General features: G+C 29.6%; 1 protein-coding gene across 2 annotated transcripts in view; it reads right to left on the bottom strand.

Annotated features, from left to right (window-relative positions):
* Positions 1 to 16,357: 16,357 nt before the first annotated feature.
* Positions 16,358 to 19,601, bottom strand: part of LOC123291639 (mucin-5AC-like) — an 83,592-nt gene continuing 80,348 nt past the window's right edge. For both annotated transcript variants that reach the window (XM_044871988.1, XM_044871989.1), the window contains exons 10-13: positions 19,525 to 19,587; positions 19,074 to 19,460; positions 18,371 to 19,015; positions 16,358 to 17,284 (exon numbers count right to left, since the gene is read on the bottom strand). In XM_044871988.1, the coding sequence (XP_044727923.1) occupies positions 17,207 to 17,284; positions 18,371 to 19,015; positions 19,074 to 19,460; positions 19,525 to 19,587 (1,173 nt within the window). In that variant the 3' untranslated portion in view covers positions 16,358 to 17,206. The remainder of the gene's footprint in view (positions 17,285 to 18,370; positions 19,016 to 19,073; positions 19,461 to 19,524; positions 19,588 to 19,601) is intronic.

Here is a 19,601-nt window from a genome sequence, read left to right as displayed (position 1 = left end):
TTCTTCGAATACAGTCCTCATAAAATATCTGTCTCAAATAAAAATTTTGATAAAATTTATTTAAATTGCCTTGAAAAATGACTTGATGATACAGCATTTTTAAAAACCAAACAGATGTGCTTAATAAATTCGAATATATAATAAATTTTAAGATCATACAGAAGCTATAATATTTTGAAACTATTCTCTTGCATTAGGATGGAAAAAATTATTTAGAAAAAAATTTTCCATGGAATCGTTTTTTTTAATATAAAGTTTGGCAAGTTTTTAATTTTGCATATATTATAAAGTCCTACGTGATACATAATCTTTACAGAAACCGGTTAAACGGGAAAATAATATTAATTATCAAAAATAAAATTTTGTTTATTCTACATTATATTAATGTATAACACATAAGCAACATATTTACCAATATTTGGAGTGCGAAAACAAATTAATTGTGGCTTATGAAATAATTTTTTTCGAAGTTCAGTTACCTACGATAAAAAATTATAAGTGAATTGATATATTTCAAAAGAATGAAAATATTCGAGTCAATGGCAGATTGGCAATTAATCAAGAGTAGTAAACACTACAGACCCCACGCAAGGACACCCTTGGTGTGATTCCCAGGTATATATACAAAGATTAAACAAGGAAGAGTGGAGAAATTGAAGAAAAGTGTAGAATAATAGATGAAGAAATAAAACAAATTTTTTGGTAAAGGGTCCCAGGTAGATTTTAGAATACAAAAAGAAAATACACGCATACTGACTCGAATATGCTAGACTAGTGCTGCGCAAATAATACTCATCAAAAGTACGAAAGAAAAAAATTAAAAACACAAAATTTCAAACGGCTGAATCTCGCGAAAAAGTCCTGAATTTGAGGCCACAATAGTTCGTGTAGTAGATACTTTTACTTTTTGTTTTGGAATCTACTGTTCAATTTTATCAACTCTTGCCGCTTTGCACGAAGTGATAAAAGAGTGACAAATTTATTTCATTAAATGGTGGGAGTGCCTATATATCATACAGTGTATCGCATTTAAGATGAAGACACCTTTACACTTTCGTCATTTATAGCAATATCGATTTGAAAATTTGCACAGTCATACAGGGGGGTGGATCACATTTTTTAAGATATTTAAACGAAACCTAAACCTTAAACTCAGCCTACTATAAATTGACAAATAGGGCAAATTCTTAAAATTTTATCTAGCACCAAAGATGGCTAGAGATATCGAAAAAAATTATTGGAAAAAGTTGCTTAGAATATTTTTTTATATCCATATTCCGATTTTCATGACAAAATTCGCATTTATCTGCACTAAAAAAAATTACAAGTTTATTGAAATATTTGAATGCATAACACTATTAAATTATCAATTTGTCTAGTTTTTACATTCCACAGTTATAAATAATCTTGAAATTTGGGTTTAGCGGGATGGGTTTAGCAGGCTGACTAATCATTGTATAGGTATTAATGAATTATAGTAACGTTTTCACTGGACAACGTCTGTCGGGTCTGCTAGTACTTTTATAAGAAACAATTATGATTTGTATCATATTGTAATAATCATTTATTAGGATTCTTAATAATTTAGTATTTTATAAACGAAAATTCCAAATACTTTCTCTACAAAGTTAAATCCCATCTTAATAACTGTACACTAAATATTTACTTTACACAATAAGGTGTAATCTTACGTAATAACTATTGGTTACATCTTTTGTGTTCTTTAAGTTGTAAAATCATAAATGTATTCTTGAAATAATTAACAGATTATCTACTGGGAAAACCGCTACTGGCGTTAAGAAGACAATATGCCAGGCAAAAGCAGGTTTAATTCTTTAAAAAAAGCAGCAGTAGTCCATGAATTGAGTACACCATTTAAAAGGTTCATTTAATCATTTGAACAATATTCTTGTAAATTACTATGGTTTATTATTAGCAATAATATCCATCTATTTATAATAACAACCCCGAAACCCAATTTAAGCCTGTTATTGTAGTTATATCTAAAGGTACATGTTGCGTATGACAAAATGACTTCCAATAAAAATATAAAATAATATAACAAAAGTTGAAAGAAATCTCTGACATAAAATCACGTCTGATCGATTCGTTTATGCGATTGTATGTCTACAAAAGCGTGTTTTTTATTATTTATTTATATTATAGAATCTTATCTGCACTTCCACCAAAATTTTATGAAATATTTATATTATTAAATCGTTAAAACTGAGGATCCTGATCAGGGTAATCGGACAAACTTAAAATTACTGTATTGTTTTCGGCCCTTGGTAAATGTGCGAAGTTCTAATTCAATCCGAAATTTTGAAGTGGGTGTAAATCACGTTCATTGAGACGTAGATCTAAACCGCAAGCTAATTAAAAAGCAAGTCAAACTGGGAAAATTCATTTTGTCACATTTTAGTACGGAACACTCGAGACAAAATTTATCATATTCTTTTAGAAAAGAGTCATGTGTTTTAATTTAATAAATTATAATATAACTTTGAAATAATTTTGTATAATATAATATAATGTTATATTGATATTGAATCAATAATTCAAATTTTAACAATAAATTAGAAAAAAATAAATGATCTTGTGTTCTTGTCGACTCGAACAATATTATTAAAAGTAACCTAAGTCTTGTACCTCTATGCGCAGCATTTTAAATCGAAGTAAGAAAACAAAGAAAATAGTAAAGTTTATATCTTTTAGAAATGTATAAATAAATTAATAAAGAAAAAAAATCATCATGAACAAATATCTCTGTGAAGCAATATTAAAATTACCTAATTCATATAAATCTTGACTGATACTGATATTGAATGAATTTGAAATTTTATTTCCATTATTTTCTTTATTAAAAAATCTGAGAGTTTATTCAATAGACTAGATACCAGCCCACTTCACTGGACTTAATAGTAAATACCACCGCTTGCTTAATAGCCTCCATCCTCTCTTGATAAACACAGTTTTCAATTTTGTTAAGTGTAAAATAGTTATAATTCATTGAGTATATCAGAAAAGTTCGCCATTATTTGTTTCACATTTACTATTTTAAATTTTTACATAATTCTTTAATTTTTTTTTCAAAATGATGATTATAGATTGATCAGATCTATGAATTAGTAAATGTGTAATCTATTAAAATATATTAAAATAGTAAATGTGAAACAAATAATGGCCAACTTTTCTTATATAATATTTCCATAAATTAAAAATTTTTAAAGAAAATTTAAAAAATGGTAAATGTCAAATTTAATTAATTTTTTTTATTTCTTTTAAATATATTTATAAAATAAATGTGTTGATCTGATATATCAGTTATATTGCTGTACAGTTTCATTAGAAACCATTCGCTAGTTTCAGCGTGAAAGTGTAACAAACATGCTTACTTTCACATTTATAATATATAGGGATATACGTTACATATAGTACACCAATTCATGAAAAAAATGCTTTTTGAAGCTTTTTAGTCTACGAACTCAATTATGTGTTTATTTTAAGTTATAAATTGATTGATAGCATTAAATTATTCGCTTTTAAACACAAACGGTGTGCCTTTTAAGGTTATATTTATGGTATACTTAAATAATTAATTAGAAATAAATTATGAAAACAAATTTTATTATTAAAATTTTCCTCATTTATTTGTAAATAAAATCTACATGCAAATATCTCATGTGGGCCTTCTTAGGAACATAGGTACTTATCATAACCCGATATTAATCAACTTATTTATAATTGGTAGCAATACAAAAAACATGTTTTTACGTAAAACTTTGCCTTAAACATGAGCTTCTTAGGTAATCAATTTTTACAATAGTTTTTGTTTTTTTTTGTCATAATTTTACGGTCGGCTATCTTAAACTTTTCAGAACTGAAGGCTGTTATGTAAAAATTTTAACATTCTTTGATTGTCGTGAAACCTCTTTTTTAAGAATCCTCTTAAAAAGATAAAAACCTCGTTTTTTTCCCAAATAACCTCCCAATTTTCATTTTTCAAACCCAAGTGCAGTGGAATAAGAAAAATTTCTGTAGCCCCACTAAACAGGGGCGTAGCGAGCTTAATAAGCTTCCGGGGCACAAAATCTGTATAGTACTACAAACCCCCCCCCCCCCCCCCGAAACAAAACCCCTATTATATTAAGTAAAATATACTCGAAAATTCATAAATAAATATAGTACACTAAACAAAATCATAGAATTAGTTAAAAAGATACCTATTATTTATCTCAAGCCAATTCTCTGGTCTTTTTGGGGCGTCTTCTTACACGTAGTGTTGTATCAATATCCCATTTTCCACAAAGAGACTTTTTTATTGCCTCTTCACAAAGCTTGTCTCGAATTTCGGCTAGTTCAGTCGCTAATGATTTTATCATATCTAACATATTACTTTATCACACAAATCAAGATAGGAGATTTTATTTTATGTAACCAGACAGTGTAGATGCCATAAGCAAGTGCTGACAGACACAGGTCGAATCAGCCATGCCAGTAGAAAATACAGGCGTGCCATTTCTATTATGAATCTATTATTACAGTTTGATTTAGACTATTGGTGTTCCTTTTTTTCCCTTTTATATATGAATTATTATTTATTATATTTCACTGGCACTTAAATGCTTTGCGGACCATTTTTTTAAAAAAATGTTTAAATGTTTGGCACCTTTTATGAATAGCACCCGGGGCATGACACACCCCGTTACCTCCCCCCTCACTACGCCACTGAGTCCCAGGAAAGGTAAAAATACTCTCATATTTCAAGTGAAAAGACACCACCTCAAGAAAAAAAGCAATTAAAGCTGTTACTGACCTCGATTGTTTTCGATCTTTTAATCACAAATGTGTTATTAATATGTGTCCTAGATTGGATTGTAAAGATTACTTGTTGAATAGAACGTTTTCAGATACAAGTGTTAGGAATAATCACGGATACATTATAATGTGATCCATGGTACATTATGGCTTTACACTGTGTACATTTTGAATAAAGTCTTAAATATAATTTTTAAGATGGCAGGAATACTCGTACTGTAAACAAAGAAAATTGCCTTTATTTTATTTTTTTTAATGAAAATGGTGAGCTCATGTACGACACTCTTCTGTATACTTTCAACTTTGCTAGAAGTAAACTTTAACTTCTCCAATTATCCATGAAAACTCAAAACTTATGATTCTTATAGATAGCATTTCAGGACATGTCTTAACCTTTTCAACTCATTTTATCGGACTGCAAAGCTAAGCAAGAATTGTATATAGAGGCTTTATAGTATTTCTACAAGATTTTTACTTGTAAGGTGTGGTATTGTAGCAGTATTTCTATTATTATTATTCTTATTATTATTATTATAGCAAATGTCAAATAACAATTTTTTTTGTAAATCATGTCGACCTTCACGGTTAATGGATTTAATTATAATTTACAAGTATTAAGAAAAAAAAAAGTACAGAAATATAAAGTTTAAAAACTATGATTATCATTCTTATTATTCACCACATTAATTGTATTTTACACTCTACTTTGTGTACAATTATATGAAAATCTAAATGAAAAAAAACGAACCAACTAGCAAATTGTATTATAATAAATAACTCAAACTTTTCATACCATGGGTATTCAAGTGTAACACTCTAGCGAATCTATCAACATATATAAAACTAACTTGAAATAGCAAGTAATTGAACATTCATAAAACGAGTTTATTTCCCGAATAGTCTAGTCAACAAGTTCAAATTGGTGAAATATAGAGATTATGATCGTAAAAATACGTGTGATAGCTCGTTGAACTCGAAATGATATATAAAAAATGTGCCGGAAGCGTTTTTTATCACATAAAAAATATTTTAGTTTTTCGCCAATATTTCATAAGCTACTAATATTTTAAAAAACATTCTCAAAAAGGAAATTTTCAATAAAAACTTCTATTACTGGAAGTCTACCTTCATTATTTATAATTTTAATTTAACGCTGAAAATTGGTCTTTTTTCGTCATTATTATATTGTTGTAATAGCATCAAAAACGAATATCACATAAAATAATTTTTTTAGGTGTTAGATAAAATTATTGTGGATTCTAAATACTTTAGAGAAAAAAATGGCAGGTTACATGTGTTAAGCAATGCCGATAGAAGTGAAAACTTAGAACTTTTAGTATAAAAATTTGAAATTTCATAATATTTGAATCAAAATTATCAACATCAATCTGGCTTTCACATCTATTGACACTCCGAGCAACAATTATGTACATGTTTATATGGTCCTTTTTATTATTTAAATATATTACGGGCTGTACAAGATTATGACAAAATATAAATACAATTCAATTGAAATAACAATTAATATACAATCATATAATTTGTGGATAGTATTTGTATTTACATAAATTTCAATATACTTGTTATATACGAACCACTAATGTTACACAATACGTCAGCTGTATAGCTACAGATATACTGCTATAAGCAAGTCAGCGCGCTCAAAGCAAGTCGGTAATAAAATGGTGGTGTCGGTAATAAAAAAGTGATGAAATGAATGGCAGTTGTGTATTATTTCTTCTATAAGTGATTTTCTCTAAAACTTTAGGCATCATTAATTTAAAAACATTGAATCCAGAACACAGAATCCAACCTGAAAATTTTAAACTAAAATATCAAATATTTTTATACTTAGTAATTTCATCACTTAGCGATTAACGTCCTTAAGGATATTTAAAGGTATTTTTACTTAAATTACCATATCTATAGAGTTACTGTGTCTTAAAAATTATATCTTGCATTTAGTTTGCAGTCATATATGAGTCACAAATATCATGAGTATGACAGAATACATGCGTTAAGCAATGTATCTAAGTGAGAGGTATTATATACATGTGTTGACCCCCACTATCTACAGACATACAACAGAAGAACTGTTGTATAGCATAAAAGACATCGAAGCCACGATACTCACGATAAGTCACTTTTGCAATTTCATATAACATCTATAATACCTCTCTTTTACTTAGACGCATTGCTTAACGCATATACTCTGTCATACTCGTGATAGTTATATGCCTAGATGTAACTCGAACTAGTGGTATATACTTGTGTGTAATTTATTTAAATAATTGTAATTCTATTTTATTGAACAAAGCAATACATATCTCCATTTAATAATTTTCTCCGATCCCTGTAGTCAACATTCTTCGAAAAGTGTTATTTATATGTATCATTGAATGTTACAAGTAAATCATAATATTATCTACGTATTTAAATTTTTTGAATTTCCTGATTTAAAACAAAAAGAATTGATTGTTACGTCTCAAATGAAGAAATGTGGCATTTCAATATTGACATGAAATAGTTTTTTTAATACATTTAAAGAATTGATTACTGTCAATTATTAATTATTTACAATCGCTCAACCCTTTACAATAAAAGTGTATGGTTAGAGATGCTATTTTCCACTTTTCCCAAATGTGTAAATTATTAAATAATTTTTATAGATTGAGTATATTATATTTATACCCTGTGAATATCAAATATATATCAAAGTAGGTATACTAATTTTAGTCCCAAGATTGAACCGCTTAGAAATATTGGTGATACGAACAAAATTTTGGTATAGGTTCATAAAATCATCTAATGAGTCCATTTCGCCCTGTTCGTTCATCTGTCCGTCCGTGATCACGATAACTAAAAAACGCAGAAGGATATAAAGATGGAATTTTTAAAGCGTGCTCAAGACGTAAAAAGTGAATTTGAGTTCCTAGATGAGTAAGATTGCTTATACTCGAATCTTGAGTCCATCTTTTAAACCGTTAGAGATGGAACAAAGTTTAAATGTAAAAAATGTTTCTTATACCAAAATAAGCAACTTTTGTTTTAAATATCCTTTCGTAAATATCACTGTTTACGTGAGTGTGCTAATTAGAACAAAACTTTGGTGTCCATTTTCTAGTGATAAGCGAGACCAACACGAAACCAAAACCAAGACTGTATTTGACTATCTTTGCTTAACGAACTTACAATAAAAGTGAGTAATGGGCTGAGCATCTTTCTCTTACTCATTGATCGTGGTTTTGCAAGCCTTGTTTGATCTTGAATATGTGCAAGAGCAAGATCACAGTACAAAACCAAGTATGTTTCGCAGAATCAGTTAATTATAAAAGGACCAAGACCAATGTGTGGCACTAAGAGCAAAGTTCAAGATTAAGTATGTAAGATAAAGACAGTCAAATTATCCTTGTTTTGGTCTTGGGGCTCATCATAAATGGAGTCCGAAAGGCCGGTATAAAAAAACAATGCGAGAACTGACATTCATCACTTTCTATACAGGGTACTTCGACAATTACCTCATACAATTGTTTGTTTTCATTTATTTTTAATAGTTTTGAAAATTTTCTTTTATTTAAGCATATCTCCTTAAATAAAAGAAAATTGAGGATTGAATAATACGAGGGATTTCAATAAAAATTTATAAATACATTTTTTGAATAACATCGTTCAAAAGTTGGCTGAAAAAATGATTAATCATATAGATTATCCTTTTCCATTGGATATTTCTATATCAAAAAATCTAGAGAGTGTGATAAAAAACTATGGTAGGTTCACACGATACCAACTTCACACAGACTTCAATAGAATTTTGTCTCCGCAACAAATCAGTGCAAACAAAAGTCGGTATGATGGTAGAGTCTGAATTAAAAAAGTCTGAGCACAGAAGTTGGAAGTATTCCCATACTAATGATGAGTCTGCACATGCATTTCGTCATCATATTTACATGAACATTTTTACTCAGACTTTCAGTCTGTACAGATATCTGTACAAACAATAGTCTTTATCGTGTGGACCCACCATTAATTATCATAAATGTCCAAACTTTTCGAAAAAGTTGAATCTGTTTTGTTTAAACTTTCGTATGGGTTGAAAATATGAATATAGATATGACGAAGCAATTTGCAAAAGTATACTACATAATTTACTACCCAACAAGAATACCGGAGAATTGGTTAGACATTTTTCCAAGAAAAGCATGCGGAACCATTTTTTCTTTGCTTATTGAAACGTTATATATAGAGAAATCTAAATTTTTATATTTTCATTTAAAACTTTAAAACTTTAATTAGTAGAACTTGGACGCAAAATCTTGAATTTATGAATAGATTTAGAGAAAAAGTGAACAAAGTCAGTTCTCCAATTGAGAGAACAAAAAATGTAAGTTAACTACTTAAATTGGTAGTACTCGCGCTCCCAGTAATTCCTTCTACTTGGATGGTTGAAGCTTCCTCTAATTTAGGTAAATCTCTATATATTATAAATGCGAAGGTAAGTATGTTTGTTTGTTTGTTTGTTTGTTACGCTTTCACGCTAAAACTAGCGAATGGTTTTAATAAAACTACAGCAATATAGCTCATACTTCAAAATAACACATGAGATATGATTTATAAAGATGTATTTAAAAATAAAAAAATTTAAATTAATTTAAATTAATTTAATTTGACATTACCATAAAATACAGATTTTTGTAAAAGTAGTCATTTGACATTACCATAAATTACAGATTTCTGTAAAAATAGTCAATATAAAATATTTCACGGCCATCTTTTCTGATGTACTCAATGAAAAATTACGACTATTATACATTTAAAAAAATAGAAAACCATTCATATATTTTACCTGTGTAAAACAATCGTTATCATTATATCGAGTGTTATTGAAAGGGGATAAGCGAGAGCAATTTTTATCAATCTTTATTTTTAAACCCAGCGAAGCGGGTGGGTATCACTCTAGTAAATACATATTTTCAGCCTCTATTAAACTCGGTTGAATTTGTATTGCCTTTTATCTTTGTTTTTCTTGATTAAATACGTATTTAAATGATATACGCTCTCAAGATTTTCCAGATTATTTCTGCTAAAATATTAATCTATAAAAAAAAACTTAATTTAATTTTTTTTTTATAAATTTAAATTTTATTTATTAAATAATCTGACATTTTACAGATAAAAGTGTCATAAATGACTTGAACATAATTCTCCGATTGTTATGCATCATCGAACATAAAAAGATATGCATTTGATTTCATTTCATATAAACAAAACATTAAAAAACATTATAAAAAAAAATTTATATAATTATAATTATACATTTTATTTAACATTGACGTCATTCGATTCCAATTGAGTGAATGTGAAAGTTAAGGTTTATGAACCCTTTTACCTACACTATTTTTACTTTCTCAATATAAAGTGTAAAGAAACAAATACCTTGTATTTATTGTAAAATAATCTATCATATAAAATGCATTTTGATTTTACTGTTTCTCGAACTTCAATCTTTTTAATTAAATGTATAGACCGTTAGCCCATAATGCAGCATAAAAAATATATGTAATTGGCAAGTATCGATATGGGAATTTTCAAGATATTATTTAATTTTTACAATTTCTCTTTTACCCCGACTTTTTCCTAACAATGGCGAAGGCCAGGGCTATATGTTTGACCGGTCTGTATATATCTGTGCCCAAAAATAAGGTGATATTCTATTTATTTTGAAAATTATTTATTTATTCTTCCAAATCAATTTCATTCCCTTCAAAGTAATCCTCTCCCGATACAATGCACTTATGCCAGCGGATTTTTCAATCTTCGAAACACTGGTTGCAGTTACTTTCCGGAATTGCCTTTAGTTTCGTCTTCGCTGCGGCTTAAATCGTATCAAAATGATGTCCCCGGAGCGGTTTTTTGAGCTTGCTGAACAGCCAGAAGTCGCACGTCGCCAGATCAGGTGAATACAGTGGTTGCGGAACGATATGGGTTCAGTTTTTGACGAAATGATCACGAATTATGAAAGTGCAGTATGAAATGGTGCATTATCGTGGTGTAAAAACCATGAATTGTCTTTCCACAATTCTGGCGTTTTAAGGCGGATAGCGTTATGCAAATGACGCATAACGTTCAAATAATATTCCTTGTTGACTGTTTGGCCGGGCGGAAGGAATTCATAATGCACAACAAACGCGCGCAGTTTAAATTCAAATGTCACTTTATTTTTTGGACACAGTATTATATGAATGTTTATCTATTCCCTAATAACTTCTAAACTACTTGCCATAATTTGACACATGATCTATCGTTGCTATGTGACGTCACCTTAAATTGAACATGCCGCCCTCATGAATTTATAAAGTAATGAATATATATATATTGTTATATTTTATCGCAAAATTATATTCCCAAAATGATTTAAAAAAGTAAACTTTTAAATAAAGCTAAATTTGAATAAAACTAAAACCTAGACTACAAATCGCACGCTCTAAAAAGTATGAAGTAAGAAAACTTTTCAGCTGAAATTTTTATGATAAGTAAATTCGTCGCCCGACCTACTAGTATAGGAATTATATATAGGAAGGTTAATAGGAATATAAAAGGATCCCACACGGTTAGATCGCCCGTGGCTAGAAAACTACTCGTTAAAAAATTTTGTGGCCGTAGGAGGTTTAATCAGAACGATCCGAAGAAAATTTTGGAGACGATTTGAAACAAATTCACATAAAACAATTTTCCTTTATATAATATGTGTAACTTTGATCGCCGGTAGCTCGAAAACTACTCATTAAAAAGTTTTGTGGCTGTGGGTGCTTTTGATCAGAACGATTCGAAGAAAATTTTGCGGGTGGTTTGAAAAATTTTCACAGAAAATCATATTCCTCTCTAACCGTGCTGGGTTTTTTTAAGTAAAATCACTCCAAACGTCCAAAGAATTTTAATGATAATATAGATAATATATATACTTGGAACGCTTCACTTAAGTCCTTAGAAAGCTTCTCTTCTTTGTAATGAAATGGGTTGCCTCTATCCTAAGTTTAGATAGATATCAATATTTCTTTTGCTGTATACTTTTCCCAAATTTTGTATACAAAAGATTTTCTGGCACTGAAAATTTTATAGACAACTGGTATACTTGAATAAAACACGAAACGACTAAAATTCTATACGAAAAGTTTTCATTTTGAAGTGATTCGATAGATATTTCGAAAAATACTCATTTGATTATCAAATTAACTGCTTTTTTAAATATTTGTTGGGCCCTTATTCTCTTAAATAATCCAAATACACTGAGGTATTGACTATAGAAGCTGCTTTAGGATGTCATCCTTTGTATACGGATGTTGGTCGATATTTCAGTAACTACTTGTCCAATCATCAAATTACCCTAAAAATATTTTTATCCAAATTGCAAACCAAAAAATGAAGTCGATTTCTATGTTTTGTTAATTACTCTAATAAATCCATCCAATTTGCTTTGCTTTTCACACATTTATTCATTTTTTATACAGTTACAAGTACATAAATGTAATTTATATTGCATATAAAACAATGAACATCACTAAAAACCTACGAGTATGGTCTCAAACACATTTAAAATACAAATATCGTTAAAATTAAGTCTCAAATGTATTTAATAATGGTCAGGCCCGTGCACAGGAATTATTCAAGAGAGGGGTTCAAACTTTTATTTAATAAAAACAAGAGATTCTTTTTTCGAGTAAGAATTTTATCAGGTCAAAATGGGATATTCAGTCACTATTTTCAACTCTGCAAATTAATTCTGCGAAGCACAGAGAAATTTTTGTCCAAAACTCTGTGCGCATCGTTCTCTACACCGCGATGTATTTTGAGCGAGGCTAAGCCGTTAAGTCGATCTTCAGACCTTGTCGATCTAAGGTATGCTTTGAGACGACGAAAAGATGAAAAGGCAGAACCACCAAAATGAGAAGCATTTGGTAGAAATTTGGAAACGAATTTATTGCAAACACCGCAAAGAGAGTGAATTTTTGACGTACCGCCCAGCAATGAGTTTTCGCCAAAATAAAATTTTGTCGATCCAAATGGTAGGGAAATCATTGTGCAAAATTTAATTGAAAATATTGCGATGATACAAAGATATATAATCTTCCACTAAGTCAGTCTATTGAGCGTTGAGTCTGTTATGACGAGAACCTTGGCTTTCCCAGTTCCATGTCGTATTTATCGCAGATATCACTCACTATTTTGCTAATTTTCTGAACTGTTCTCCAGCGTTCCCTCTTCTTTCAATCAAAATTTGTTTCGCAGCATCAGCAGTTTGACAGCCTCGCCAAGATCTAGATTTACTGAACTCAAAGACAAAGTCCAGGAATGTACCGAGTTGAAAATATGCATTTCATAAATGGGTGCATTTATAGGATTATAATGTTAATTGGAATTTATGTGGAGTTTTTCTCAATGGGAGGGGTTTTGACCTCCAAAACCCTCCCCCTATGCGCACGGGCCTGATAATGGTGTGGAATTGAAATTTATTATATTCAAAATGTGCGAATAACATAGTTACATGTACCTATTTATTTGTGCATATGCAAAATCTTTTACATGGCGAGATTAATTGTTATATGTATATTCAGAACTATTATTTCGTCGGCTTAACGAAAGGTAACTACAACTTTAATGAACAAATTTTGAACCAAACAATTTCAAATCCAAAAAAAATAATCGACATTAAAAATAAAAAACAAAAAACTGTTAATATTGGTGTAATTAATTCAAATGAAATTTCTTTTAAAACATTATTTCTGAAAAATTTTGGTTGAATTAAAGTAATATGGTGCATTCTATAACCAAATTGTGATATGGCAATCATATATTGATTCATTAAATCACGTAACGGACTATATTTATGTATTTGAAAACTTTTAAGAGTAGTTATATTTGTGTAGACTTCATAATGTGGACATTTTGGTATAATACTACGTTGGTCGTATAAGTATTTCAAAATTGTTAAAATTCCATAAAATTCATGACAAACTCGTTGCATCCAAACATTTGCATTCGAAACATTAAAACTTTGAAAATTATGAATTGTTAAATTATAATTTTGTTTTATTAAATCATTTTCCATATCATATTGATTTGCAGCCACGGTATATTTTTTATCATTAAATAGTTCCGTATCAGTTTGAAATGGTTTCGTTTGAATATTCACCGAAAAAAAACTATATAAAATTGCGTTATAAGCCACCCAAATACAATAAATACTAATATTCAACGTAATCAAAATAATCTTTTGTGATGGCATTGTAGCCGGCTCCAGAAATCCTTTACCACAAAAACATGCAATCACCGTAAAACAATTTATAAAATTTAAATTACCAATTTTTACAAATCGATATAAAATTATTAAAATTATTGACATAAATAAAAAGTTACAAATCAGAAAAATCCATAATTTTTTTGTAAATGGTAGTAAAAATATATTCCATACTACATTCGATTTTGGTTGTTCAGCCAAAATAAAAACAGCACGAAAATAAAACATAGGAAGTAAATTAAATGAATTATTTACAACTGTTTCAAAATTTATCAAATTATAAACTATGTCGACTTCATTTTTCATAAACATTGGTTCAATTTCATTTTCGGTGTGAATTACCTGGATCGATGTATTTAATAAATTTATTCGATGCTTGAGCCATAAACTTGTTGTAAATGCATAATGTGTGTCTTTATATTCCGATGCTTTCAAGTTTTGGCTTAAATATATACCTAAAACTGTTTCAAATGCATAAGGACTAAAATTTCTTGTAAATCCATAATCGGGTATCCAATATAAAGGTGTTAAAATATTTGGAATTGATTCTTGGATTAAAATTGTAGTCGAATTTATAAATTCTAATGTCATAAAGTTTCTACAAATTTGGGAATAATTTTTGTAGGTAAAACTTAAAGGCGCATTTGTAATTAATATCCATTTCAATGAATTTTTGCATAAATTATTTTTTAATATGTTTTCCATTATCGAGCTTTCATTATTTGTACCAATTGTTAATGGCTTAAAGCACATATCTTTTTTATCTAACGTCAATTTTCGAAAGTTCGTGGTCATTGTGCCTACCGATATTCCATGTAACATAAACTGTTTTAAAGGTATTTTTAACTCATATTTGAAGTCAAATTTGGTATCGTAAAGAATTAATACACATTGATAGCTGAATTTTTCGTATATAGCTAATAGAACATTGAAATATAGACTTAATTTCACCATGATTTCCTGGTATAAAGTGAAATTATTCGTTTTGATGCATACACACAAAAAGGGCATTTATATAGACGTGTTGGGAAATAATTGTTCGTAATGGTCTTTTAAATATAGTCCTTTACAAATAGATAATAGTTTCGAAATCAATAAAATGCAATTTTTATATTCAATTGAACTCAATGAAAATTTTAAGAAATCAAATAACAATTTAAACCAAGTGAAAACAAACAATTGACTGAGTTAATTATTGAAATACCATGCATAGACAGTGTTGATTACTTTATCACATTATACATACATACATGTCACACATACATAACTTACTCTCCCATATAATACATACTATACAATTTACGCCTAATTTGCACCGTCACGGGTAAACTGTGATGTTTACGAAAAAATGTTTCAAACAAAAGTTGGTTATTTTTTTTATCAGGAACATTTTTTACATTTAAACTTTTGTTCTAACGGTTTACAAGATGGGTCCTACGTATCCAAGACCCAATTGACCTATGTTGCTCATTTACGAAGAGATTTACGGCAGACAGACAGACGAACAGACAACTGGAAATGGACTGATTAAGTGATTTTATAAACTCCTATACCAAAATTTTGTTCGTATAGCATAAATATTTTTAAGCGTTACAAAGTTGGGACTAAACTTAGTATACCTTTTTATATATTTCATATTCAAAGGGTATAAAAATGTTTAAGCTTGTAAACAGAGAAGACATTCAAGATGTGCTATAAATAAAGAAGAAGTCCTGATTTTTTTAAATCCGTTGGGTTTTTGTGCTTTTCGACATAAGATCAACTGGAATCATCAAGAGAAAGATCAATGGAAGATCAAATGGAATAAGATGGAATGTAATTTTTAGGGTTTTCTTTGGAACCATGAGTTAATCGAAAAATGGGGAAAATTCTGGAATTTTTGGTTCTGTAGAGTAGTTCTAAGATACTGATCTGAAATGGATTGCAGAAGTACAATATAAATATTTATTATCTATGACCCTATCTCAAAAATTAAACATCGAACCGTGTAATAGATGTGATTTTTGTGTGTAAATGTATTTCTTGGTTCAAAGTAACCTTATTTACTTTTGGAGTTTGATTGAAATTGGAAAAGCAAAAATTTCCCGATTTTTCGTAATTTTTGGGTTTGAGTTTTAAAAAATAAAATTTATATTTATTTAAAAAACAATTTTTATTATTATTTAATAACAATAAGAGACAAAAATAGTAAATTAAACAGATAATATAAATAATTTGATAATTTGAATACAAATAAAAAATGGCATTTCTTAATAGGTTTGTTTTTTTTTTTTTTTCATACTTACAATTAAAAAAATACCTAAATTCGTTCATAATTATTTGCAATCAAACCGGATATCACTTAGCTTTTGAGGGTGTAAAATCGATGCGAGAATTATTCTTTTGAATCATGTAAAAGGAACTTTGAAATCGTTATAATATAACGAATATTCTCGGTTGACAATTCGGTCTCTTTACTTACAACCATTGTTTCCTGACATGCGAATATTCTTCGCTTGATCGATTTCAAATTATGTACATACTCTTACTTCTGTTATACTCCGGGAACCATTTAAATAATTCAAAAGAAAAAATATTCGTGCACAAGTTTTAAACCACTCATAAGAGAGAATCGTCCGATCTGATTACATCACTTCATGATCCGTTTTTTGGCAACAAAAATAGTATAAAAAAACAAGATGTTAACAAAATTCGATTATTTTAAATAACTTATAAATACACAATTCAACTAAAGTTCATTAGATTCACATAATTCGACTAGCCATCCAAAGAATATAATGTTCAAACACAGTTCAAACTACACGAAGCTCGACACCACTTTCGAAAAATACAGGCTTAAGTCATACTGTAGGAAGTTGTTTCGTAAAACAAGAAGTTTTAGAAATATTTGTGACTCTTATACGAGAGAAATTTTATATCGACTTTTCCACTTTTTTGTTTGTAATCCATTGGATTTAATATTTGGGAAAAATCATAGATAGTTCATATTTACATGGTTGATGTAAATATTTGAGAGGACATTGGATAAATATAAATAAGTCTAGTCAGTCTACAGTAACATAAATAATTAATTTCGTAGTTCAAAACATGTGTTTTTCATCCAATTGATCCAGAAGTTTGCCAAAAGTTTCTCGTTCCTGAATTTAAGAAGTTTTGGAATGTAGTTGCAGCACCCTGAAACAAGATTATTGAATATTATTTTCATATTTCAAAATATTTGAATAAAGGATGTCCCAAATATAATTTCAATTTTTTAATAAAACCAGCGATAACTACTATGATCTATGATGAAGATCCAGTGCAAGGTCCCGTAATTTAAACCATCAAATTTCTTATAAGCGAGAGATAGAAACTTTTGTTTGTTATACCCTGTATATATGAAATATATGTCAAGGCATACTAATTTTAGTCTCAAGTTTGTAACACTTAGAAATATTGTTGATACGCGAAAATTTTGGTATGCGTGTTCATAACATGACAAAATTAGTTCATTTCCGGTTTTCCGTCCGCCCGTCCGTGGTTATGATAACTCAAAAATGGAAATATATATCAAACTACAGTTATTATAGCTTGGTCAGGACGTAAAAGTTAGTTTTTGTTCGTAAATGAGCAGCGTAGAAAAAATAAACAACTTTTAACTTTTGTTCAAAACATTTTTTCATAAACATTACTGTTTACCCACGAGGGTGCAAATTTGGACAAAACTTTGGTGTCCATCTGCTCCAAAACTATAGCAGATAGGGAGTTGAAAATTTAGGGGTAGCTTTCAATAGTGATCTTGTAACACATTATCGAAAAACGGAAAAAATTCTCACAAAAATTTTCGGTATTTTCGAAAACCAAATAAATTACGGCCGAAAGGTAAATGATTGTATTGATTTTTTAACTCGTTTTATTTATAAAGCAATGACTTTCAACACTTTCTTTACATGGTATTTCAATAATTAACTCAGTCAATTGTTTATTTTCACTTGTTTGAAATAATGTTATTGTACTAAGCTAATTTTGTTAACATCAAAAATTTCTTGGGGTTAAAGCATTCGACAGGCCTCTAAATTTATTGAATGGTATAACCTAGCTCAAATGGTGGAGCTGGAACCATTTTTTAAATTTGAATATATGTAAATTTCAAAGTAACTGGATATTATTTCTATAACAATTCTACAATTCTACAACAATTCAGAAGTACAATTCTATAACAATTCAGAAGTGTGGCCAAAAGAAAATTTTGAAATGCCTATAATACTTGAAATATAATACCTGAATAGCTGCACCCAAAAATTGGGAAAACGCTTTAGTGACATTAATGGCTGCATCGACTAATTGTCCACGAACTTGTTGTGGTGGCTCATCATCCACAATTTCTTCTTCATCGAATAAGAACGGACTTGCAGTCGTTGTAGTTTTCCTTCTAGATTTTGGTTGTCTAGTTCTTGGTTTCTCTGTTGATGAAACCTCTTCTAATTTCGTATTGGGTCTTATGGATCTTGGGCGTTCTTTTAATACAGTAACATCTTCATCAAATTCATCTGAAAATATATTCGGAGAAGCTGCTGATTGTAATGCTGGTTTTTTGACTGTTTTAACTGTTGAAGAAGATGGTTTTTGAGGAGCTATGTCTACAAAATCTGAAAATTCATCATCAAATGGATCTTCAGTTGATGTGGTTGCAGGCCGTGGCCTAGGTCGTACAGCTACAGCGGCTAACGATGGTCGCCTACTTTGTTGTTGTTGTGGATACTGTGATTCTGGACCAATGAAAGCACCTGCCAACCAGTTGCGTACACCTTGGAATAGTCCAAAGATGGGTCGCTGAGTGGTGGTAGTAACTGGCCTTCGTTTTGGTTTTGGTTTTGGCTTAGGTTTTGGTTTTGGTGAGGGCGTTACTATTTGATCGAGTAAAGCCTAAAAGGAAATTTTCATTAAAAATACGTTTTTAGACAAGTAAAATGATTTAACTTACTGCTAATTGCAAGTCTTGTAATAATTGATTGTTCTGGGGAACAGCCGGCCCAATACCTTGTTCCTTTAACAAAGCTGCTAGTAATGCCTCATTTGATTTACCGTATGTAGTACTTATTACTGGTGCTTTAGTTACAGATCCTAAAGTTCCGGCTAAACCTGAATCTTGCAATAATTTCAAAAATTGCAAATCCTCTTGGAAGGTTTTAATTTCTTCAGCAGTGATTTTGTTGTTACTGTTATTGTTTGTTTTTAGGTTTTTAGGTGTACGTGACGTAGTTGTAGATGGTGAACTAGGAACTTCTAGAAGATTAAAAATAGATGATTCTTGTGGTTTCGTTGTCGATGTGGTTGGTTTGTTTTGATTGCCAATAGCCAAAGATATTATCTGTAAATTATTGATTGATTACAAAAGTAATTACTCAAAGCCTGAAGTTGTTTTGTATACTTACTCTGCTTGCAAGATCTTCTTGTTCTTTCTTGGGTTTCTGCGTTATTACCGAAGATGCTTCTCTCTGTAAATGCAAAC

This window comes from Chrysoperla carnea, chromosome 2 (genome assembly GCF_905475395.1).
Source record: "Chrysoperla carnea chromosome 2, inChrCarn1.1, whole genome shotgun sequence".
Lineage (NCBI taxonomy): Eukaryota > Metazoa > Arthropoda > Insecta > Neuroptera > Chrysopidae > Chrysoperla > Chrysoperla carnea.
Note: the sequence above shows the minus strand (reverse complement) of the source record. Positions and strands in the feature narration are given on the sequence as shown.